This window comes from Colletes gigas, unplaced genomic scaffold (assembly GCF_013123115.1).
Source record: "Colletes gigas isolate AHSC1104 unplaced genomic scaffold, ASM1312311v1 Colletes_gigas_Sc00003, whole genome shotgun sequence".
In the NCBI taxonomy this organism is placed as follows: Eukaryota; Metazoa; Arthropoda; class Insecta; order Hymenoptera; family Colletidae; genus Colletes; species Colletes gigas.
Window position 1 is genome coordinate 27,284 of NW_025106632.1, and position 23,626 is coordinate 50,909.

The 23,626-nt window shown below is 38.6% G+C and overlaps 3 protein-coding genes across 7 annotated transcripts in view; 2 read left to right on the forward strand and 1 right to left on the reverse strand.

Moving 5' to 3' along the window:
• The first annotated feature begins 14 nt into the window (after positions 1 to 14).
• On the forward strand, positions 15 to 11,908 carry LOC122404731. The gene is made up of 28 exons (XM_043408953.1): positions 15 to 398; positions 487 to 689; positions 752 to 931; positions 1,006 to 1,267; positions 1,353 to 1,480; positions 1,544 to 1,807; positions 1,886 to 2,010; positions 2,079 to 2,176; positions 2,459 to 2,589; positions 2,665 to 2,798; positions 3,746 to 3,898; positions 4,357 to 4,507; positions 4,585 to 4,903; positions 4,984 to 5,387; positions 5,472 to 5,675; positions 5,746 to 5,928; positions 6,016 to 6,232; positions 8,627 to 8,769; positions 9,288 to 9,420; positions 9,560 to 9,762; positions 9,867 to 10,025; positions 10,114 to 10,375; positions 10,453 to 10,580; positions 10,638 to 10,910; positions 11,003 to 11,127; positions 11,206 to 11,303; positions 11,377 to 11,507; positions 11,573 to 11,908. Exons 1-28 carry the CDS (start codon positions 311 to 313, stop codon positions 11,711 to 11,713), a joined length of 5,040 nt encoding a protein of 1,679 aa, XP_043264888.1. The 5' UTR covers positions 15 to 310; the 3' UTR covers positions 11,714 to 11,908.
• On the forward strand, positions 4,328 to 7,222 carry LOC122404912 (transcription initiation factor TFIID subunit 6-like). Its single transcript, XM_043409287.1, is given in 8 exon segments — positions 4,328 to 4,507; positions 4,585 to 4,903; positions 4,984 to 5,387; positions 5,472 to 5,675; positions 5,746 to 5,928; positions 6,016 to 6,232; positions 6,547 to 6,941; positions 7,010 to 7,222. Coding segments are annotated over 8 exon segments (2,001 nt in total). The 3' UTR covers positions 7,109 to 7,222.
• A 9,686-nt stretch (positions 11,909 to 21,594) lies between the features above and the next one.
• Positions 21,595 to 23,626, reverse strand: part of LOC122404845 (acetylcholinesterase-like) — a 49,350-nt gene continuing 47,318 nt past the window's right edge. For 4 of the 5 annotated variants that reach the window (XM_043409123.1, XM_043409122.1, XM_043409124.1 and 1 more), the window contains one exon: positions 21,595 to 23,394. In XM_043409123.1, coding sequence (XP_043265058.1) covers positions 23,237 to 23,394 — 158 coding nt within the window. In that variant the 3' untranslated portion in view covers positions 21,595 to 23,236. The remainder of the gene's footprint in view (positions 23,395 to 23,626) is intronic. The other variant, XR_006259723.1, reaches the window with a different exon arrangement.

Below are 23,626 nucleotides of genomic sequence, written 5' to 3' on the forward strand. Positions count from 1 at the left end.
GCCCTCGAAGCATCGAACAATTCGAATTTCGAGTCCGACTACGGTGGTATAGTAGATGGCGGCTCGTGTATTGCGTGGCCAAGAGTTACGTCAAGGTCTTGTTTGTCCATTTTGCAAACACTCTGGGATCCCTAGCTTACAAAAAGCGTCTCTCCGACACTGATTGTTAAAAGTGTGAAGGACTACGGTCATGACCCACTGTTTTACGGGAATCGTTATATCCGGTCGCCTATTGTACCACCGTGATCCTTAATTCTAGCAGAAACGAACGAAACAAATTAAACCTGAAAATTTCATTTGAAACGTAAAAATGATATCGTACAACGTGAGAAACTGGCCAATTTTAACTTTCTTAGATCCATCGTTTACTTCGAACGTCAGAATGATAGCTGTGTTTGGTAATATAACATACTCGTATATCTGAAAAAACGTCGATGTTCGTTAAATTTTAAGTGATGCGTAACAATGTTTATTTTCACGAAATAGGCACCTTTGGTAACGAAGCTTTAATCGTAACGAAGGATAAAATGGTATATGCCGTAGGGTATAACTCGTATGGGTGTCTTGGAATTAATGATAATCATGATACGCTGTACCCAAAAGAAGTTAAAGAATTATGCGGAATTGGTATTCAAACCTTTGCGTATGGCAGACGTCCTCATGTTTTAGCCCTGACGGTGAATGGACAGGTACTTATATGAAACTTACGAATTTTTGGCGTTAAAAATTAATAAGACGTATTACACGAAAGGTGTATTCGTGGGGATGTAACGATTGGTCTAAATTGAATAATGATAATTGCTATGAAGCTTACGTTTCTATCGCTATAAATTCGAAACCGACGCTCGTGCGAACAAATCTAAGTGAAAAATTTGTTTTGGATATAGCCTGTGGAAATTCTCATTGTTTAGCACTAACGAACGAAGGAGAGGTACGGTAAAAGATTTCAAGTAATGTTAATTGTACGTTTAACATCGAATAGGGATTCTCTATCCTTGTATTTAGGTGTACGCATGGGGTCGTAATGACGCTGGGCAAGTAGGTAATGGTAATAAAATTAATCAGGATGTACCCGTAAAAGTGAATTTCGCATTAGCTAACGACCGAATCGTTCGCATCGCTTGCGGTGACTCGTCCAGCGTAGCGGTCACGGAAAATGGCGAGATTTATAGTTGGGGTGACAATGGTGTTGGACAGTTAGGAGTTGGAAATTATGAGGATCGAGTATATCCGTGTATAGTCCAAGGACTGATTCCCACTAAAATAGGTAGTATCGAATCAGATCTATTTTCGATCGCATAAATTATTTCATTTATGTAGAACGTATTAATAAAATTTATTTGTACTTCTAGAGAAAGTAGTCTGTGGATATAAACATACTATGGCATTAAGCAGTAAGGGCATCCTTTATGTTTGGGGGTCGAATAGCTATGGACAGTTAGGTAATGGCGTGGATTCGAATGTGGCGATTCCAACCAAGGTAAAATTTTATATTGTACCGATATAGGTCTGATGAACTGAAATTGATAAAACATTATTTTAGTTGTTAGGAACGGAAAGAATATCAGATATAGCAGCTTCGCCCTATAATAATATAAGTTTAGCTATGGGAGAATGTAAACGTGTATTTATGTGGGGCCAGTGTCTAGGACAATGTATCAAACACCCGACACTTACTTATGAAACAAGTTTGCATGACGCTTGTGTACGTTATGCATGGCCCAGTGTCATGCATCGACCACTAGTTCTTGATAACACCTGGGAAGGAAATTTAATAGATGATTTGAAAGAGGCATTCGATGATCCAGTAGGAATTTTTTTAATGTAGCGACATATTTACTCGTGTTTTCCTACTTTTCAAAGATAAATTTTCCGTGTGTTGCAGGCCACCAGTGATCTCGCTATTCAAGTACAGGAAAAAGTTATTCATGTACACAAATCTATTTTGAAGATACGTTGTCATTACTTCAGGACAATGTTTCAAGAACACTGGACAGAGAATAATCAAAAGTAGGTCTACATTTTTCAAAATGTATTTTTTCTTCTTCCTTTTTTACAAATGCAACTATTTATTTCAGTATTATTAAACACGAACAATTTTCCTACGATGTATATAAAGCTTTCTTGAAATATTTATACACCGACGAAATTGTCTTATCTCCAGGAAACGAGCTAGGTAAATACTTTCCTCTATATCGCTCGTTGTTGAGTCTAACAGGTATATTTGAAATCCATCTATTTTTATATTTTTGAATCATACGTAAAACATACCTGTTCTTTTTGCGATCATTGCATACTCGAATATATTTTAAAAAAAATCAAATAATATACCTTTGAAAAGAAATTGATTTTGAATTTTAAGATTTAGGTCAGGTTTATTTAACGAATGTCTAACGAATGCTGTGCCCATAAATTCGTTTATACCTTGAAAATTTATGTTTTTATTTCTTTCGATTAGAACTTTTACACTTGGCAGACGCTTACTCCGAGGATCATCTAAAAAGACGATGTATACAAATGATAAAACAAGAAATGACAGTTATGAATGTTATGTTTTTCTACAGCACAGCCATTAAATACAATGAGAAGGTAAAAAACGTTTAATGCGTTGTTTGTCGCAGTTCCGAGTATTGTTAAAATATATGATACGTTATGTATTTATAGGAATTAGAGGAATGTTCTTTTACATTTGCTTCGAGTCGCATGACTTCCGTGGTACAGACACCAAATTTTGCTAAATTAGATGGAACTACAGTAAAAAATTTTATAATTAAAGCTGCTCGAGCAGGTGCTTTTAAAACATAACTTGTGATAATAATATTTATGGTACGGCGTACTTGATTCTTAGAAGTTTGACGAATACAGACTTTAATAATGTATAGATTGTGTACGAAACGTGGGACTAACGCATAGTGGAGCCAGATTCGCGCAACTCCTACTCCAGATCGAATGAATGGCCGGCAGTCAGACACCGCGCCGATATGTATATATGTATTTTTTTCGTGTTTTTACAATTTGTAAATTATCATGTTAAAGAAATAGTTCTAGAAAAATTATATTTTAATTTCTTGACTAATAACTTGTAAATAACTTGTAATTGACTTGTAAAAATAAACGATCAAAAGTTTCATTAAAAATATTGCGAGAGGAATTTTACCTAACCAATTACCAATACGATGTGATATTTTTCAATTAATTTTATGCATCGATACTAATGATTTGCAACGAGAGATGTAAAGTAGCAAAAAATCTCCGATTAAATGATTGCCAATAATTATGGAACTATCCGTTTCTCGATCTATCATGAGATTCATAAGTAATTCTATCGATCGAAATATTTTGTCATGTAAATTTCAATGTATCACGAAAGTATTACCAAGTAGATTTACGAGATTTTCCTGATGGAAACAAGGAGAAATATAATCGGTGCTGATTCGAACCTTTCGTCTTATCGCGTACCCTGACCGGCCTCGACAAGTTTATTTTCTGTTCAATTTATTTTTGGGGACCATTTCTTTGGAGCTCTACCCCCATTACCATTTTCCTATCGCACGCAACGTTGTCAACAGGTTATAAAAATGACCACAAGAGGAAGTGAGACCAAAAATGAAATTGCTGATAGACATATGTATACATATTGTATACCTCGTCTGTGGTATACGCTTGGGGCTTGTACATATTGTAAGAGGAGATACACACTTTCTACGTTTACTAGATAACACCTGTTACGCGTCTTGGCTTTTAGCAAGTCTTTTATAGCAAGTGAAGCAAAGATGCTGGAACCTGGAACTTCCAGCCTGGAAACTGCTGGACCGACCCGACCGACTGGACGCGCTCCCGCTTCCGCCATGCTGCGCTGCGTGCGCAGCCTTACGGCGAGTTTACACAAGCTGCATGCGTATGTCCCATGAGCTGCAGTATGGGCAAGACTGCAACAAGTCTCGACCCCACAAAGCAAAATGACGAATATGTAGTTACGATCGGTTAAAAATGGTTGCGAAGCGACTGCGTTGTTGGAGTTTTATTTAAGATTAGGATTTTAAAGAATGCAGTTACAGTATACACACAACATTATAGATTTCACTTATTGAAATAGCAGTCTTTTCGGTTTGAAGGAAAGGGAAAAATTGATTGTTACGCCATGGATTAAGAATTTTAGCCGTATATAAATATATGTATATTGTATAGAAAGTTCGCTTCTAATCGGTATGTACACGTTTAATACTAACGACGATGAAGATTAAGGGGCAAAGTATAACGTAAATATAAAATTTGTAAACGCAAGAAAAGGAAGACTCGCTTGGTGTAAATTTTTCGAAAATGTTGTATGGAATGCAACGATTAAAATAATCTTAGAATGAATGAAAGCGAGTCCGTTTATGGGACTACGTTGTCTCAGGAATCGATAAAAGTAATTGCGGAAAGTATAGGTGTTGGAAATTTCCCTGACGAAGCTGCTAAAGATCTTGCCGAGGACGTAAGCTACAGACTCAAGGAAATTATACAGGTTTGTTTATTTTTAAACGGATGTGTTATATTTGTACGTACAAAAAAATTTTTCTGATTTTAACGTTCAATTTTTAGGATGCTGCCAAGTTCATGAGACACGGCAAACGTCAGCGTATGACGACCCATGATATAGACCATGCCCTAAAAATTAAGAATATCGAACCTACTTATGGATTTTTTGCCAAGGATCACGTACCGTTCCGTTTTGCTTCTGGCGGTGGTCGAGAACTACATTTTGTAGAAGAAAAAGAAATTGATCTCAATGAAGTTATATCTATGTCTGGTGGACAAACGTGGCCCAAGTTACCTTTAGAAATTACGCTGCGTGCCCATTGGCTTTGTATAGACGGTGTTCAACCGACGATACCAGAGAATCCGCCTCCGGTCTCTAAAGGTAAATAATTTAAATTACGATACTGGACTATAATTGACTAGTTTTTCGTGGTGCTAACATTTTGACAAATTACACGACAGACGTTCAAAAACTAGAGAGTGTCGATCCAACCAGTAAACTATCGAACAAGAGTCAAAACATCGGTGTTGGAAAACCAGGAGGCGGAGGAAAGAGTCAGAAATTACGTAATGTGGAAACCGTTCATGTTAAGCAGTTAGCGACTCACGAATTGAGCGTCGAACAACAATTGTATTACAAAGAAATTACGGAAGCTTGTGTTGGATCGGACGAAGCACGCAGAGCAGAGGCACTTCAATCGCTTTCTGCTGATCCTGGTTTACATGAAATGTTGGCGCGAATGTGCACCTTCATCGCGGAAGGTGTCCGCGTTAATGTAGTACAAAATCATCTTGCGCTTCTTATTTATCTTATGCGAATGGTTAAAGCTCTTCTGGATAATCCTAGCCTTTACCTAGAAAAATACGTACGTATTCGTCTTTCTGTTTTACGTAATGTATAAAAAATATTTTGTTCGTTCACGTTTTCCATGTTATGTGTTAATTTACAGTTGCATGAATTGATACCGTCTATCGCAACTTGTATAGTGTCGCGGCAATTATGTATGAGACCAGAGGGTGACAATCATTGGGCGTTACGTGATTTCGCTTCGCGCCTTATGGCTCAAATTTGTAAAAATTTCAATACCTCTACGAATAACGTACAAACCAGAGTAACCAGAATGTTTAGCCAAGCATTGGCTAAAAACAGTCAGGTACGGACTGGGCTGAAGAAAATATTACAAACCCGCGACGCAATACAAGAACAATTAAATACTTTTCCAGACCCCATTGGCATCCCTTTACGGTGCGATCGAGGGATTATGCGAGTTAGGTCCGGAAGTAATTAAGGCGTTAGTTATTCCTAAAATTAAATCGATTTCGGAACGTATCGAATCGTGCATCGAAGGACCAGGTTTGTCGAGTGTGGATAAAAATGGAGCAGGTCATATAAAAACCTTACTCGTGGTAAATAATGTATATTTTATCAATTCGAGATTTTTGTCGCGTTACGTGGGTGACGACGTGTTTATCAAAATGTGATGCGGTTTATAGAAATCAGTTGCTCCTGTTTTGAAAACTGTCCGATCTCCGCCGGATTACGTGGAAGATTACAAACAGGATTATGGTTACATTGGCCCCGCATTATGTGCAGCAGTTGCAAAGGCTCGTACACAGCCAGCAACGTTAGCAACGACTGCATCGACGACAACGTCTCTAACAACGAGTCAACAGGGTCCCACGTGCGCCGGAAAAACTATTGTACAAGCTGGTAATTTTATCTGTCGTTACGTAATATATTTATTTATTCAATAAAGGGGAAATCCCCGTTGGTACATAAAACAAAAAATATACGTATATGTGCATCTGTACAAAAAATGAAAAGAAACATACGTAAGTACTTACTTACGTACGGTGGAAATAGATAATAAAAATATTCAAGAGACAGTAGAACATTCTATGAATACGTGTCAAAGCTTTATAAGCGACATAAGCGACTGTTTTAATATACTCGGAAAATAAGATCGAAGATAAAAACTGTAATATTGTTTGCGTTACACGTAAAAGTTTCATTTTTCATTCCAGTGACAAGTTCCAGCCCTGGACAACAAACTGGACGTACAATAATGTTAGGTACAAGTAGAACTACCGGTGGAACTACTACAAGCGGTGGACAAAAATTCGTTATTTTGCAATCACGATCACAAACACCGACCACTTCAAACATTAATACCAGTGCGCTTCAGCAGCAGCAGCAGCAGCAGCAGCAGCAACAGCAGCAACAACAACAACAGCAATCTCAGTCGCAACAGCAGCAGCAGCAGCAGCAGCAGCAGCAGCAGCAGCAACAGCAGCAGCAACAAGTTAAAATAGCTCAAACCAATGTCGGTCAACAAAAGACACATATACAGAGCAGCGCACCGAAATTGGTGGTCGTTTGTATGTCAAGCGGTAGCCACTCGACTACGACGGTAACTCAGGTATGCATGATCCGTTAATATACACAGATAGCAGGATAAAGTTAATTAATGGAATTATATTGTTGCAGGGAAATATAACGACAAAAGCACAGAATGTTTTTGTGTCCCAACAAAGTGTTGAATGCTCCCTAAGCCCAGAAGAAGAACAACATTCTTTTCAGTGCTAGCGAACGAGGTGACATGGAACGTGTCGGCAAATTTCAGATATTTTGTACAAAAATAAATTCCAAATATTAATACACCTAATATACTAAGAATAAAGATGTTTTTATAACGAGTACAACCAAATAAGAGAGTTAAAAGTGTTTTTAAACCAAATTCGATTTGCGATTGGTCATCTGATAGTTTAGCAAAAGAAATCAGTATATGTATATTTTGTTTAAAAGCCTATATTTGGACTTTTTTCTCTAATTTCCCCTATCGTGTTGCATGAAAAATTTGGGTAACGCATAAAAGTGCTGAAAAATGCTAGTTTTGTATAAAAGTAGTCAAAGTATTGTAATTATATTTTTACAGTAGGTGCATATTATTGTTGCTGCTATTTTTAATTCACGCGCGATGCTGTACAATGTTCTGTTCTGTTAAACTCGAAGAGATATTACCAGATTACCACATATATGTACTCGTATACCTCATCTGTGATATTGTTGCGTGACCACGCGAACGTAGCCCCAGAAATATAATAATCGATAGGTAAATTAGGAGCGAAATTCAAAAGCGGATGGTTATGCGTGATTGAGAGAATATTGTTAAGGATGCGCGATGCTGGTGGCACGCGTGGGAAAGATCTTGGGTAGAGCTCGAAAACAGGAAGAGGACACCAATTAGCAGACCCCGAAACGAATCGCGAGTTTCTTGTAAGTCACGTAACCTCTTGAAAAGGCCTTGTCCTTTTGTTAGTCTCTTAGGAGCGTCGATCGACTCCAGAAATGTTGGCAACGCTAAGGAAGTCATAAATTTCCTTCAAGGGTTGTTCTCTCGATCCTCGGAGCAGAGCCTATTTTCTCTTCCCACGTAGGCACCCCGCTGTGTAACGGAAAAGCGCGACTCCACCGAGTTCCCACCACCACCCGAAGACGGAGGGAAAGTTAGACGCCGATTCGCGGGGGCGTGTGTGCATCGGAAGGACGGCCTACCGCTTGGATCTGATGCGTCCTTCACCCTGATTGGACTACGAGGATCTATGGGAGGACTAGGAGGATTTGGCCAACGACTTCGGCGAGGACCTCGGAGGAGACTTCGAAATGCTACGATTTTTCTTGTCATTGTGTCTCTAACCGGCCTTCGGACCAGTAAAATAAACTACGAAGTTTACCTAACAAAAGAGTTCTCTTGTCTAGTTTTATTAAAATTCCCACACTCCGACAAGCAGAGCGGTTCTGCGCTCCACGGGCACCAACCCGCGTTCTTATCTTAAATTCCCCGCTAAAATACGCGACAATATTACCTTGTTCCTTGTTGTAACGCGATTCGTCTTTATAGATAATTGCTAGTTATTTTTTATGTAATTGTTCCATGGTAATTGATTTCTACGAATTATATTTATCACTATTTTCATGAAGCTTGTTATGTTCAGCAGGTTTGCCTATATGTGAACACTATTTCAAATAAAAACGACAAACGATCAATAATGTATTTTCCTTTATTGTTTACGACCTATTCGTAAAATGTGGAGAGTATGGTAGGTGTGGTGTGGTACAATTTCTCCACTAAACGTTTAAATGGCGGATTTGATCGTATCATCGGCGATGCGGAGATGGGCATCGACATGTCGAACAATCACACCATTTCGCCGATCAGATTGATTTTATTGAATAACTTGATCGAGGTGATGCATTTGTCGAACATACAGCTCGCATTGATTATTTCGAAATTTAATTGAAAGCTAAGAGAAGCGGACGTTGAATGTGGTTGGTTCTGTTGACTTGGTATTTGATTTTTAACCCTAAAAATTGGATTAAATCGATGGCAACAAGTGTGTAGAGCAAAGAAGAAATTTTCGAATGGTGTACGAAGTTTTGTCAAAACACGCCAACTAAAAATTTAGATATGAAAAGAACGACATAAATTTACGTCCCAACTTAATATTTATGAAATGTCAGTTTACCGGTATTTATGTTAGAAATCAGTCTTAGTCAAGTATAGTAAATCTTAATATAAAACAACGCATTTTATGCAATGATATTTGTGTTTGTGCCAATTGTGTGACAATTGTATGCGCTTTAAAGTTGTTCTTGTTATAAAATACAAAGATGATCGCAGTCTATTTAATTAATAAAAGAGAACTGTAAGGGTGGCAGATATGCTTTCTAAATGATTTAATGAAAAACTCTTTAAATTACACAGGTATTATATTATTTCTCTATTAAAAGCACAGACCGGAACGCAGAAATGTCTTTGCGGAACTTAAAGAAGTGGCCAATATTTAGTTTGCTAGAACCAAAGTTTGTTGCAAACATCCGCATAGCTATCGTATATGGTAATATTACCATTTTGATTTCAATCTTTATACCTTGGTGCTACTTATTTCCAACATTATATTATCTGTATATTCGAGAAACTATAGACGTCTATAGAGTTTTAATTAAAGTGAACTAATATTGGCATTTATTAATCAGGTAATTTAGGTAACGAAGCTTTAATCGTAACGAAAGATAAAATGGTATACGCGGTAGGAAATAATACAAACGGCTGTCTGGGGACCGGCGATACCGATAATATCCAAAGTCCAAAGAAAATCGAACAGTTATGCGATAATGATATTAAAACGTTTGCGTATGGCAAAGGTCCGCACGTTTTGGCTCTTACAATGGATGGGCAGGTATTTTGGCCACATTAGGTGTCGAATATTCTATCAAATTGGTATTACGACGGTTAAAGAAATACATGGTATTGCGTCGATTAATAAGACATATTGTACAAAAGGTGTATTCGTGGGGACACAATAGTTACTATGAACTGGGAAACGGGTCTACCACGTTAGGTCTAACACCAATTCTTGTGGAAGCAAATTTAAAAGATAAATTTATCATGGCGATAGCTTGCGGAGGTCATCATAATCTGGCATTAACGGACGAAGGAACGGTAAAACGCAAACTTTCGATCAAAGGCAGATTAGTTTTGAACAGTAATCAGAGTATTTGTGTGTATATAATAATAATTGAGTACTTAGGTGTATGCATGGGGTAGAAATAACTGTGGACAAGTAGATGGCAGTGTCGATGGGAATCAAAGAATAGCTAAAAGAGTGAATTATGCGTTAGCCGAGAAAAAGATCGTTTTCATCAGTTGTGGTCACTCGTCGAGTATAGCAGTTTCTAATAAAGGAGAGGTTTATGGTTGGGGTTGCAATACCGCTGGCGAGCTTGGAATTGGAAATTGTATCAATCAAACGGTTCCATGTAAAATCACACAGCTTTCTGGAATTGTAATAAGTACTGGTCGATTAATCTTTGAACGCGTGAATGAAAAATGTGCCCAGAGTATGAATAATGTTTATGTGAAATTGTAGCAAAAGTAGTTTGTGGTTACTCGCACGCTCTGGCATTGAGTAACAACGGAGTTCTCTATACTTGGGGTGGAAACAGTCATGGGCAACTAGGTCATAACGTTAAAGTGATAACCAACTATCCAGTAAAGGTAAAACGATGTGAAATAATTACGTTAATAAATTCTTAGCGATAAAGGTTTTTTCAGTTGGATATGCCGAAACTGGAAAAAGTATTGGATGTAGCGACTTCTCATTATAGTCACATAAGCGTAGCAACGACATCGGGCAATCATATATTCATATGGGGTCAATGTTTAGGACTAAGTATCGCAACACCGATACTTTTTCCAGTATGTTGCCTGCACGATGCTCTTGCGAGTTTTGCATGGCCCAGAGTTATGCATCAACCGTTCGTTCTTCGCGACGAAGGAGAAGAACCGAGTATAACGGATTGTTTGAAAGGAGCATTCGACGATTTAGTATGTACAACATATCTGTTGCGCGTAATACTTGTTTCCACCGTTAGCAGCGAAACATTTCTTTGATCGCATTCCTGTTGTAATTTCCAAAGACCACCAGTGATTTGATTATACGAGTGCGGGGAAAAGCTATTCACGTACACAAAGCTGTGCTGAAAATACGTTGCCAACACTTTAGGACAATGTTTCAGGAATACTCGGCGGAGGAGAAAGAAAGGTGAATCGGCTGATTCGATGTATGTACATACATATACATATATGACTGTTATTTGATCAACATGTTTTCTTTTTCTAGCGTTATAGAACATTATCAGTTTTCCTATGATGTGTACAGAGCTTTCTTAAAGTATTTATATACCGACGAGATCGATTTACAGCCTGAAGGTGCCCAAGGTGACTACTCGACTACATTTCTCGTTATATCGTATAATGTATTTATGTTTTCGATATGCTGTTTTGTCCAAAGAACTGTTGGACTTGGCAAACGTTTACTCCGAAAATCGGTTAAAGAAATGTTGCGTGGAAATGATGAGGAAAGGAATTACTGTGAAAAACGCGATCTCTCTGTACAGTACAGCCATTGCTTGTAACGTTAAGGTAATATTTAATGCATCGCAGTTGGTAATGTTATAAAAGTCTGTCGTGTAATTTGTGTGTTTCAGGAACTGGAAGAATATTGTTTTGAATTCGCTTTAAAACATATGAGTGCGGTGATACAGACTCGAGATTTTGCCGAGCTAGATGAATCTAGGAGAAAACATTTCATAACCGAAGCTGCTCGAATGGGTACTTTTAAAGGATAAAACAAAGTACATATGTACTTGGATTCAAGATTACGAATAATACGTACTCTCTTTAACATTGTACAAGTCTTGGTATGAGATTTCTGATAAATAAAAATAAGTTATTTTTTACGATTGAAATATTTGGAAATTAAAGAAGCATCGGCTACGTAATAACTTGATTTTCATCGTGGTGTATCAACAGAAGAACTGTTGGCAAATAAAGATGAGACTTTATGTTTAATGTTTACAAGATAAACGGCATAATGTACATATTTTAGATTCGATTTGTACGATACATTGTATTTATTTTATTTTCTGTATAATTTCGAAATGCACGACAAGGTTGATTAATTATCAGTGCGAATATGTATCCGATCGGGGATCGTCATGAGCCTGCACGCTGTAAGACACCGATTGTTTGATTTTCAACGGTAACCATCGGTGGTTACCTGTGGTGCAGAATTACTCGCGTCGGTCTCGCGGCGGGTTTGCGCTGACGCAAACAATCAATCTATTTCCAGTATGACCACGGTCGAAGAAAGTAATAACGTTTATAAAAAAGATCACGAGGACGATAAAGATGGTATTTTCTACGATCGCATACCTTGGTACGGGGTAAGTTTCTACAAGCTGTGCAGCAGGGCAGAAAATTTGATTCGAATCGATGTGCCGATTGCTTGGACTGTTTGCGATACAAGATGTTTCCCGGTCCAGAATAACAACGGATATATTTACCCTATTTATTCTATTATGTATTTCTTCTCTTAATTTCTAATACTTGCGAGCGAGAAAACCGTTATTGTAATTTATCAGAATATACATAGATAAATGAAAAAGTCTGATCAATCTCGATTGTTTTGCATATATTCGGATACTAGTGTACCGGATCGACCGTATCGTGTTTCACTATTGGATTGTTCCAACCATGTCGGTTTTCATATTCGACTGGTTTCGAGGCCGGGGATAGAAATAATTTTCGAAAGAATGAAATCTGCCGATCGCAGAAATAATGATTAGGTAGTGCAGCAGTTCAGTCGCGATCCGATGTCGGAAATATTTGTTCGACGTTCTCATCGTTAATATCTGATTAAGCGCGTTCTTCCTATTACAATATTTTTTATTCATTTATACATGCACTTACATACATACATATGTTACATTAATTTATACATATGTAAAAGGTTATCACTTTTGTTTGATTTCAGGATATTTCTTAATCTTTCGCACGCGACGTAATATTATATATTTTTTACAGATACGGATAAAATTAAATTCTTGGAGTATTTAGGTTGACTATTTTTTAATTTACCAATTTACAAATTAATTGCGATTCAGAGATACATAGATAACGTGTCGTATAATTGTCGAATCCTGGACCATTATGAAAGATTGTTTCCTCGCGTAAGGGATATGTGTGATCAACAGAACTTATTACACTATAGTTCGTACATTATTTTTATTATGATATTCTCAATATATACAAGCAGTAAATTTTTTTTCTTCGTATAATATGTACGTAACTACCGATTAATAATCATAATCATAATAATAATAATAATAATAACAACAACAACAACAATAATAATGATAATGATAATGAAAATGATAATAATAATGATGATGATGATGATGATGATGATGATGATGATGATGATGATGATGATGATGATGATGATGATGATGATGATGATGATTGATGATGATGATGATGATGATGATGATGATGATGATGATGATGATGATGATTGATGATGATGATGATGATGATGATTGATGATGATGATGATGATGATGATGATGATGATGATGTGATGATGATGATGATGATGATAATAATAGTTAATAATGATATTTAATAAATAATAATTATACTTTGTATTTATATTAACATGTATAAGTAATGTTAAGATAATCGGTTTGCCGTTGGGAAAGTTATATATGTCTGTATCTCGCATGATTTTTGCGGCTTGAACGCCGGCTGCATTCCGTTTGCTTTCCGGCGATTCCCCTATGTCGTAGGATAATCATAAACATTTTCCAATCGCAGTTGCTATATTGAATTTCGTCGAGCGAACATTCGGAGTATTTACTAGCGTCGTGTTGCGAAACTACTTGTGAAAAATTGTTCTCGAAATTACAGCCTGAAATCGCGTCTTGTCGATTATACATATGTACATATGTAAGTATATGTAGGTACGTACAACGATCGAGGATTTTCGGGAATGTTATTTTGGTAAGTATGCCTAGACCGTTATTTCGATTCGACGAAAAATAAAGAAAGATTAGGTTCGAATATTAATAAATAGTTTTGCGGCATTGTAGATTTTCGGTTGAAAGTTTGCTCAAGTTTCCGGATGCATGCCGTGTATAGGTGGGGCGCAGCGGGCGTATGTTTAGGGTAACGAGACGCGGGAAAGCAAGTGTTAGGACGATGCGTTGGAAGGAAGGTACATAGAGTGTAGACGTAAGTACGGTCCGAGACCTTTTTTCCTTTAAAAGCAACGCTCTAAATTCCTGGCACCTCGCAGTTCTTACGAGATGATCGTAATGTACCATACGTATACATGCTCTATCATCTACATATACCGATGCTGTTCGGTACTATGTTCGGTAGCATGTATCGGATTACTATACAACGTATAGTATAGATAAATATCGGTCCGAGGTCAGGACTGTGAACAAGTTGGCCGCAACACGACTCACACCCGGAAGCCGTGGAAGATTAAAAAATGTAACGCGAGCTTTCCTTGTATCTTTATTTGCAGATACGGTGGTGGTATGTATGTAGTAGGAAACATGCATCGTATCGACGTGGGAATAGATCGGGCAAAACGCAGCCCTCTAACAGCCGATCGCGTCGCGAGGATCGTTATCCAATACGACGACACAAGGAACCGATTCCTCTCTCCATCCTCACCTCCACCCCCCCGAGGAATACGTCGTATTGAATTCGATCAACTGTTCGGCTTGAATAATTAATTAATTGATCGATCGACCGATCGATCAATTATTTATTTATTTATTTATTTATTTATTTATTTATTTATTTATTTATCTCTTTGATGGTTAATTAAAGTGTATTTAGGCCTGCGGGCTACTTTTCCAGCGACTTCCTGTCAATCCGACTGACAGAAGTAAGATCAATTTTTCTCGTTTTAACGAAGAAACGAATTAAAAAGAAAAGGACGATCGTTCCGCTAAAGCCTGTTACCTTTCGATGCTTTCAGCGAACTTTGCGTCTATTTTATTTTCTAACGAATTCGAGTTGCGTCTCGAAATCGCGTCGATTATGGGGTATCGTACGATATATGTATGTATAGTATGTAAACGTAGAATTTCTATGCTCTTAATTCGCGATCCACGAGAACGAACGCGTACACAAGTACCTACTTATGTACATACGTAGTAAATACAGTCTGGTGCTGTTCTTTCCAATCGTCTCTATTCTTTCTATCGAGATATGTATGTACACGTATTTCGGGCGTATGATATTTACACGATTTTCATCACTCTACTGTGCCGAGAAATTGATCGCGCGTTTCGAACGATTTACGGTATCGCGAGACATCTTATGCCGCTACAGCCCTACGCGTTACAGTAATCAACGAGCAACGAGCAACGAGCAACGATTGAAAATGTCAAAAGTACCAACAAGTTATATTTATCGGTTTTCTTTATCAGCGCGCTCGGTAGCGCGAGTACGTTGTCAGTGTGTCTTGGCCACTTGATAGAATGTTTGCGCAGATTAAGATTATTAAAGATGATTTTGGACGGTGGATCGCGAATTGTTCTGTATATCGGTGACACACGACGATGTCGATGTTTCTTCTTTCGCTCGGTTTCGTTTCGACGCTTACGGGTGTCCGCGACCTACGATCGTTTAGAGTCTTTTTTACAGACTTTTAATAAATCATTGTAAAACCTTTGCTGATCAGCTAGAGTCGATGTCTCTTCTCGCACCCACCACCTGATTATACTTTTGAACCATTGATTCGATGTGTTGTACAATTTCCGACAAATTTCTATTCGAGTCTCACGATTAAATCAATCCCTCAAGTATTCGCGCTTAACTTGTATAGACGAAAGGTGGAAAAGGAAGAAAGCGTAAAGCACGTGTTTGGGAAATCATCGATGGATTTCAGCCGTTTCTAACGGCACTATTTATCTCGGTAAGTATCTCTGCGAGAAGGAGTCCTAGCGATTGACAAACCAATGTAGATTATTTGAAAGTGACGATAAATGAAACGAGAATGAAAATAACTGCAGAGGTAAAATTCTACCTAAAAGGTTTACCAGTTATAGAGATATACATACATATATGTATGTATACATATAGACGGTCTAAGGATATAAAATAAAAATCAATAGAAGCAGTACGTTCTAGCCGACGTAATTCTTCCAATCGTAATTGTAATAAATCCGGCTAACTATTGTACGTATGTATCTAAATCGGAATTAGTTTGCCCTTAGACCTGTTTTAAACTTGAACGCTTCGAGTAATATAGGTACATACAATGTATATTTGGGAAAAGAAGGCTAACCATCGTTCTATTTAATTATTTATTCGACCGGTTTCTTTAGAGTTTACTGCGAGCGAAACGGAATAAATATTGAAGCGAAAGCGAAAGAGTCAGTTTACTTTCGAAACAGCCTTCAGATAGAACATTTACATCCGTCCAACAGCATCCGATGGAATTTTTTCAGGTTTCAAGTCTCTATGTTCTCTTAAAAAGAGAAGGAGCAAGAGAAAGCAAAAGAAAAAGAAAAAGAAAAAAGAAAATCGAGATAAAATTTATGCGTGCCCGTAGAGGAAATTTGCTCCACCGGGCAAGGAAGTCGACGCGCGACAAATAATTGTCAACAAGTGAGAAAATACATACGTACTTATGTATCCAGTATTTCGGTCACACCTTTGCCTGGGATACAAACACCTAACGCCATAAATATAAAGCGGCGATTCGTACAAACAATAACTATGTACTACGTCTTGTGCTTGCTCGTTCTTCTCCCAACCAAGGCGACGATCAATCGCGTCTAACCGTACATAGGTACTTGGAACGTTTCTTTTTAACGATCATTTTTAAGACGCAGTGTCACTTACATATCTGTTCGTTAACTCGCTGGTTTCGACGAACGTTTCCATTCGATCGATCCATTAATTTTAATCGTCCGATGTGACCAGACTTTTCTCCAATTCGATGTATCTGTTACTAATTTCTTTCCTTTCCCCGGAAAGTGTCCAGAATAATCTTATCGTAGATAGTTATTTTGCCAGTCGGATGATAAAAATAATAAAGTTTTAACTCAGCTCTACGACCAAAACGAGTCGATATACTTGTTTAGTCACGATCGTCACCTTTTCACATTGAAGAGGTAAAAGGTTCGGAAAAAGCTGTAGCAAACGGCAACCATTCTCATACGACTAGAACCCTTGTTGGACACTGTCGACCAGTTGCCAACAATCACCGACGTTCATGGGAATATGTATATGGATGGTTAGACGCATGGCCGCCGGCGATTTGGTCGACGGTAGGGTAGCGGTAGCGGTAGCAAGGCTCTTGCTATTATTGTTCTTCCTTTGGTAGATGATGTGCATATGTGATCGCGTGTCGTAGGATCGATCGCACTTGAATCGACAACAATCGAGGTACAATTATTTTTCCGCTTCGTTCATCGTTTATTGCGTTTATTGCGAATAAATCGCAATAAAGAGTTACGCGTGACCAAGTCATTCATATACATACATATGTAGATATACATATGTAGAAACGTACCACGACGGTAGGTACCATCTCTAAACTATGTACATGTACCTCTATACACACTATATATGTTTATACGTATAGTATGTATAATGTTATCAGACATAATACATCCAAGTAATTGGAGTGAATTTAACGCGGCAAGATAAACACGTAACCGCAAACGCAGCGTTCTACGAGCTTTCATCTTCGGAATCTAATCAATCGACGACTCTGTTCCATTTATTCGCGGCTGTTCATTATTCTCGCGAACACTCTGCATACGTATCTACCAGTTCTAGTTAACACAACATATAAATCCTCGATTCGTGTCGAAACATGTTCGACATCCGAAATAAACGTAAAATAAACGTAGAATCTCACCTGTCTATCACGACTTGTAAGAACGGAAATAAAGGGTTAGGAATATGTGTGTGTGTGTGTGTGTGTGTGTTGCAGTTTCACGTTATTCCCTCTCTGTGAACACACACACACACACACACACACACCGGTGGGAACTAGGAAAGAAACGCGCGCGAGCGAACAACGACGACAACCAAGAAGAATAGCGGTGAAAATTAAGTGAAAAATCTGTCCCCTTGACTATACCTAGCTACCATATACATATGTACGTATGTACTTTCAACGACGGAACAATATTTATCTCTACGATTTTTACAGAGCGAAGAAAATTTTGGTCGAATAAAAAATTCACACCTTTAATAAGAAACGGGGGGTACCCTCTGCGAGTCTCCACACCTGACCTCCCTCTAATAGAGAGAAGGTAAACAGCCAGCAAGCCAGTCGGTCGACGACCAAGTAAATGCGGCTCCTGGTTCACGATAACTAGTCCCCAAGCAAGAGACGCCTATAACACCGAAAAAACCCACCAAACAAAACGATCAAAATGAACACTATCCAATGGGAAGTTTTAAGCGGAAGCGCAAAGGTAGTGCAACATACATGGTACGTGTAAGTACGTATATGTAGCGACGATTGAACGGGCTAAGAAGAAATACTAACAAATAAGATCGACCTACTTGAACGTCTTCGTCTCGTGACATTATTAATTATTGTTAGTTGAACGACGAGAGGGAACCAAGTATGTACTTACAACAGGAGAATGTTTGTTCGATCGAATCAAATCTTTCGATGGATCTTTTGTTTCTTTATATGTATGCGTTACCCGCCGCACGAAAGTCGCCGGACTTTTATACGATAAAAAAAGAAAAAAAGAAAAAAAAAAAATACGTATCAGGTAATTGCATAAATTGTGTCGATGATCGATTGAATTAAAATCTTGTAATTTCTCAAGAGTCACCTGTATAAATGATATTTACAAAGAGAAAGTATACATATAAACAAAGCCAGTGGAAATTATACTGCGAAAAATTCATGTCTAAAGGATACATGATACATCGAGTACCGACGCCCTAACAAATCCTATACACATTTGATATTAATTAAACGTTACATTTAATAATTTTTACGGTGACGCGCGACGGTGGCGTTAGTAACGTGTAAAAATATTCGAGTTTGTTTACGAGGTAATGCTGAAAGAATTGGAAATGCTTAAAAATAAAGAGATACATATAGAGAGAATAGAATAGTTCACTGTTGGATCACCTACAAGATCGATCGGTTTCCTTCGTTACTAATGTTTCCAAAGGTAGTGTTGTAGAAATTTAACAACGTGACGCGTAATTCTGAAAATACTACACGTACTTATGTATGTATGTATATGGTTCTTCTAATGGGATTCCATACAGTATTATGTTTAGCGGATGAATGTTTTGAAGCAACGTAAGAAGTACATAATGGTTGGTTAAAACTGATCGAGGTTATCGTTGGTTGGAAAGCTCGTCGAAGAGATAAAAATCTATTTAAGCCTTTTTCTCATATAGTATGTGTACGTATATGTATATCTATAGTATACTCGCCTTGTTTCTTAATTACAGCCTCTACTAGTTTTGACAGACTTGCTTTCTTAATTTCTTTTTTAGAGATTTCATTGTGAAATATCGTTAGTTCCACGGTTGCTGAAATAGAGTTGGTTAAATGTACGCAATGTTAACGAAATTTCAAATGCAAAGCACAACAAGTATCTACATATGTATACGGAACCATAATATAGAAAATAGAAGGAATGTTTCGTCGTAAAGTAGTAGTAGATGTCGTAGGACTTTTGAGCGGCAGCAGTAGGTAAGTAAGTATGTATAGCGCGCTTCGTCGTTCTTATCATCATTGTACTTTGACACGTGTCTTGCTACTTGGAGAACTAGTCGCTAGAAATAATTAACGGTTAATCGAAATTAACTTGGCACGGTCGTGTTCGTGCGCACGAAATCCTCTTCTTTCCCTCTCTTCGTCCATAGGATTCCGGTTTATTCTCGTACAAGTCCAGCTCGCGGATCTGTTTGAAACTCTGCCGTTAGTATTCAGCCGTTGATCGCCGTCACGGACTCTGACATCTTTACGGACGAATAAAGATGTTTTGAAAATTAGAAGAGCTAGACGAGGGGCTTCCGGCCGGAGGACACGTTTCTAGCAAAATAAAAGACAGACAGAGACCGTTTGTTCCTCGGTGTTTGGTTATTACATCCTCTGTTCCGTAAAAATGTCGCAACGATCCTCCTAACGACTGCACCTGTACCGAGTCACCGGGAATACGGGAATACGGGAATACGGGAATACGGGAATACGGGAATACGGGAATACGGGAATACGGGAATACGGGAATACGGGAATAGGGGAATAGGGGAATAGGGGAATAGGGGAATCCGAGAATACGGGAATCCGAGCGCAACTCGCACTTTTTCTGCTGGCTGTCTAAACGCCGATCGGATCTGCCTCGCATCCTGAAACGAACCAACGAGGCTGCTGGTATTACGTGGCTTGTCACGAACCAACCAATTCTATTCGCCGTTTCGCCGTAAAATTTTATAGCGTACACTTGAACGTTTACGAACCAGTCTCGTACACCTCCATACGTTCCCGGTGAAATGATATCTGATCGTATCTTGGATGGTATCCGTGACGCGACGCAATCACCGACCCAAGGATAAGGCAAACGAGTAAATATTTATTCTCACGAGTAAATCGTTCAAGTTTCGTAAGGTTAAATTAATCTGGCAATGTTCTGAACGCGATTGGAAATTTAGTTGGCTCTCACGAGATAGATGCGATTTCCAAGAAATTTTTTTAAACGATACTCGATTTAAAAATAATTAGGATACGCGCAATATCTAGTTGACAGAATCGATCGAGTATTCCAGGGTGCATGGATATCGCCGACCAAGTGAAATGCGTTTAGAATTCTATTGGAATTGGATTAATTTCGTTAATTTACCGTCGACTCGCTTCGTCTTGATTTATGGTAAACTTTCAAGAATAGAGAATTTTCGAGAAACGCGTTATGCGTTTAAAGATTCGTTCGGTGTTGCGGTTGAACGAGGGGCGACAACGTTCGTCCGCGGCTCGCGTTCAAGTCTCTACCACTTGTATATGTATGTATGTACTTACGAATGGAATCTACTCTGCACCGACTGTACCGCATTACAAACATGCGCACGTATAGGTAACCAGAAACCATACACTAGATCGAATTGCGACTCGCGTTTCTTCGGATATGTAGTTGCGGGAGGGGGGGCATCGATCATTCCTGCTAGATCGGAAGTCGTAAAATCGCTCGATAAACGAATTACATATGTATCTCGATGTTTCAGACTGAACATCTTCTTTGAAGATCGTTCGACAGAGTTAGAAATGAAAATATGTACGAATAACGGTTTTCGTACGGCGTATCGTACGTAGACGATACGTATGCGGATGATCGGTAATTTACCACGTATGAGGAGTTGAAATTGATTCAACGATAGCAGCAGACGATACAACTCTAACAGGCTGCTTGTTATCATTCGCAGAAAACGAACCTATAGACTGGGCAATTTTTCGATCCTAAACGTCTCTGCGAGACAAGTTAAAAACGAATAATGACCATTTCACGCGAGTCTTGCTTCGTGACAAATGCAAATGTAATATTTCTTATACTAATATATGTAAATATCATGGTACAGTTACAGACAGGAATATGCAAGTTGTTTCGTTAAGAAGTTAATTACTAGTATTGTAAACGTATATGTAATTACTTAAGGTGGGCTATAATTTTCGTTCCGCGTACGTATTTTTTCGAGAAAAAAACATTTATGCTGATTCCCACATTTTCTAAAACTATCTTTTTCTCTGCCCAGGGAATAAGAAGAACGAGAGCTGTTCGTGTTCGACGGTCTCGCGTTACCTTCAAAGCTGGATACGTTGAACCGAATATACGGGATTGATGTTTTTACACGGATACGTACGAATAAGAATTAATGTCATCTTTGCGAAGGGAACGGAGGATGTTTTCTCGTTTAAACGATTTCGGTAAAATGTTCCCGTTACCGAGGAAAAAGCGTTACTTCCGAAGCATTCTGTGCTTAATAATTTCGGAATGGACCGTGCAGCGATCCGGCCAATAATGTTTCCTATGGCCCCTGGCTATGCTCACGCTCGGTCGCTACGAATTATTTCGAAGTTACGACTATAGTCACCATACATAGACCGGAAGAGTAAAGAAAATAAGCTTAAACGAAATCGGCATTAGAGAATTTCTACGAATATAGTGTCGCTTTTTGATGATCCGATCCGATTCAATCCGTTTCAAACCGATTAAAGAAAAAAAGGAAAAAGGAAAAAGGAAAAAGGAAAAAGGAAAAATATGCGATAAATAAATTTGGAAACGCGGTGGACAGTGAAGTACGACGGTGGTGTTATGTTTGTTGCGTGAGTAGTTGCAATTAGAGTTGGTCGGATAGGTACATAGAGGTCGCGTTAGGATGCTCGAGATGTAACGCAGTGGACTGCGAGGCGACTGCGAGGCGACTGCGAGGCGACTGCGAGGCGACGTAGACCGGTGGGAACACTCGACACTGATTTATCGGCTGTTCCTGTTTCATCAGACTTCGCGACAATTAAATCCTACAAATTGTTTTACTCCAAGCCCTCTCGTTTTTAGTTCGATACCTCTCGATTCGTGTTAGCGAGACTCCGTCAGGAACGCGAATTTCTAGCCTCGGGTTCGTTCGGTTTTCTTCCTTTATCCGCAGTCAGGATAACCCACGCCGTCGAACGTAGTTTTCAAACTCTAGATCGTAAGTAAACAGACAGGGTAAAGAAAAGGAAACAGGAATAGAAAGAAGAAATACAAAGAAAAAAAGAAAGAGAAGAGAAAGAGAAAAGAGAAAAGAGAAAAGAAAAAAGAAAATAAATGAAAAATAAAGAGGGCGAGAATATAAAAAATAGAGCAGCACTTGTCGATGAGACGTGGACCGAGGAAAATCCTCGAGTCTCTTCCTTGTCCGAAGCACAGTTTCTACCGTTTTACCTCAAAGAGGATTTCGTAGATCTGTTGATCCGCGAATGAAATTTTTCTCACCACCGAACCAAGGACTCGACCTATCGATCGCGTCCCCGCCCGACCGAGCACAATCGACCGCATTGATATGTCTGTTTTTTCTTTTTCTTTTTCTTTTCCTTTTCTTGTTTACTTCTTGTCTCGTTATCAGCGGTACCGTCGACTCATTGTCACCGTTTTTAAAACCATCGTGGCGACTGTTGACATCGTGCTCGTCCGTGCTCGTCCGTGCTCGTCCGTGCTCGTCCGTGCTCGTCCGTGCTCGTCTTCGTCCATACCGCGCGTTTTTTCCAACCAATCTTTGCTTCGTCAATGATCGAGAACGGTCCGTACAGCTTGCAGCAGGAGCTAGACGAAGCCTCTGGCGTCAAAGATTGGCAAAACTTGGATTCTGTGGTTGAACAAGCCGCCGATCAACATCAAGCCCACTATCACTATCACTGGATGATTGCCGGCGTTTACGCTGCTGCCGCTACACGTATCTTTCGAAGCGTGCTCTAGTCTCGCTGTAACAAAAGACGAACGAAATTTTAGTTGTCGGTTTGCCTCGAGGTTTTCTCGTTTTTCATATCAAACTTTTAATTCGATTTACTTTTACTATGATTTTTTACCATAATATCTTGATCAGCTAATTTAAAAATGATATTTTTCTCATTGTAAATTGTTTCTATTCACGTACGTTCTACCTATGATTTATTAAATTGTCAATATCCCCTCGCACGTATATTTTTCACACAA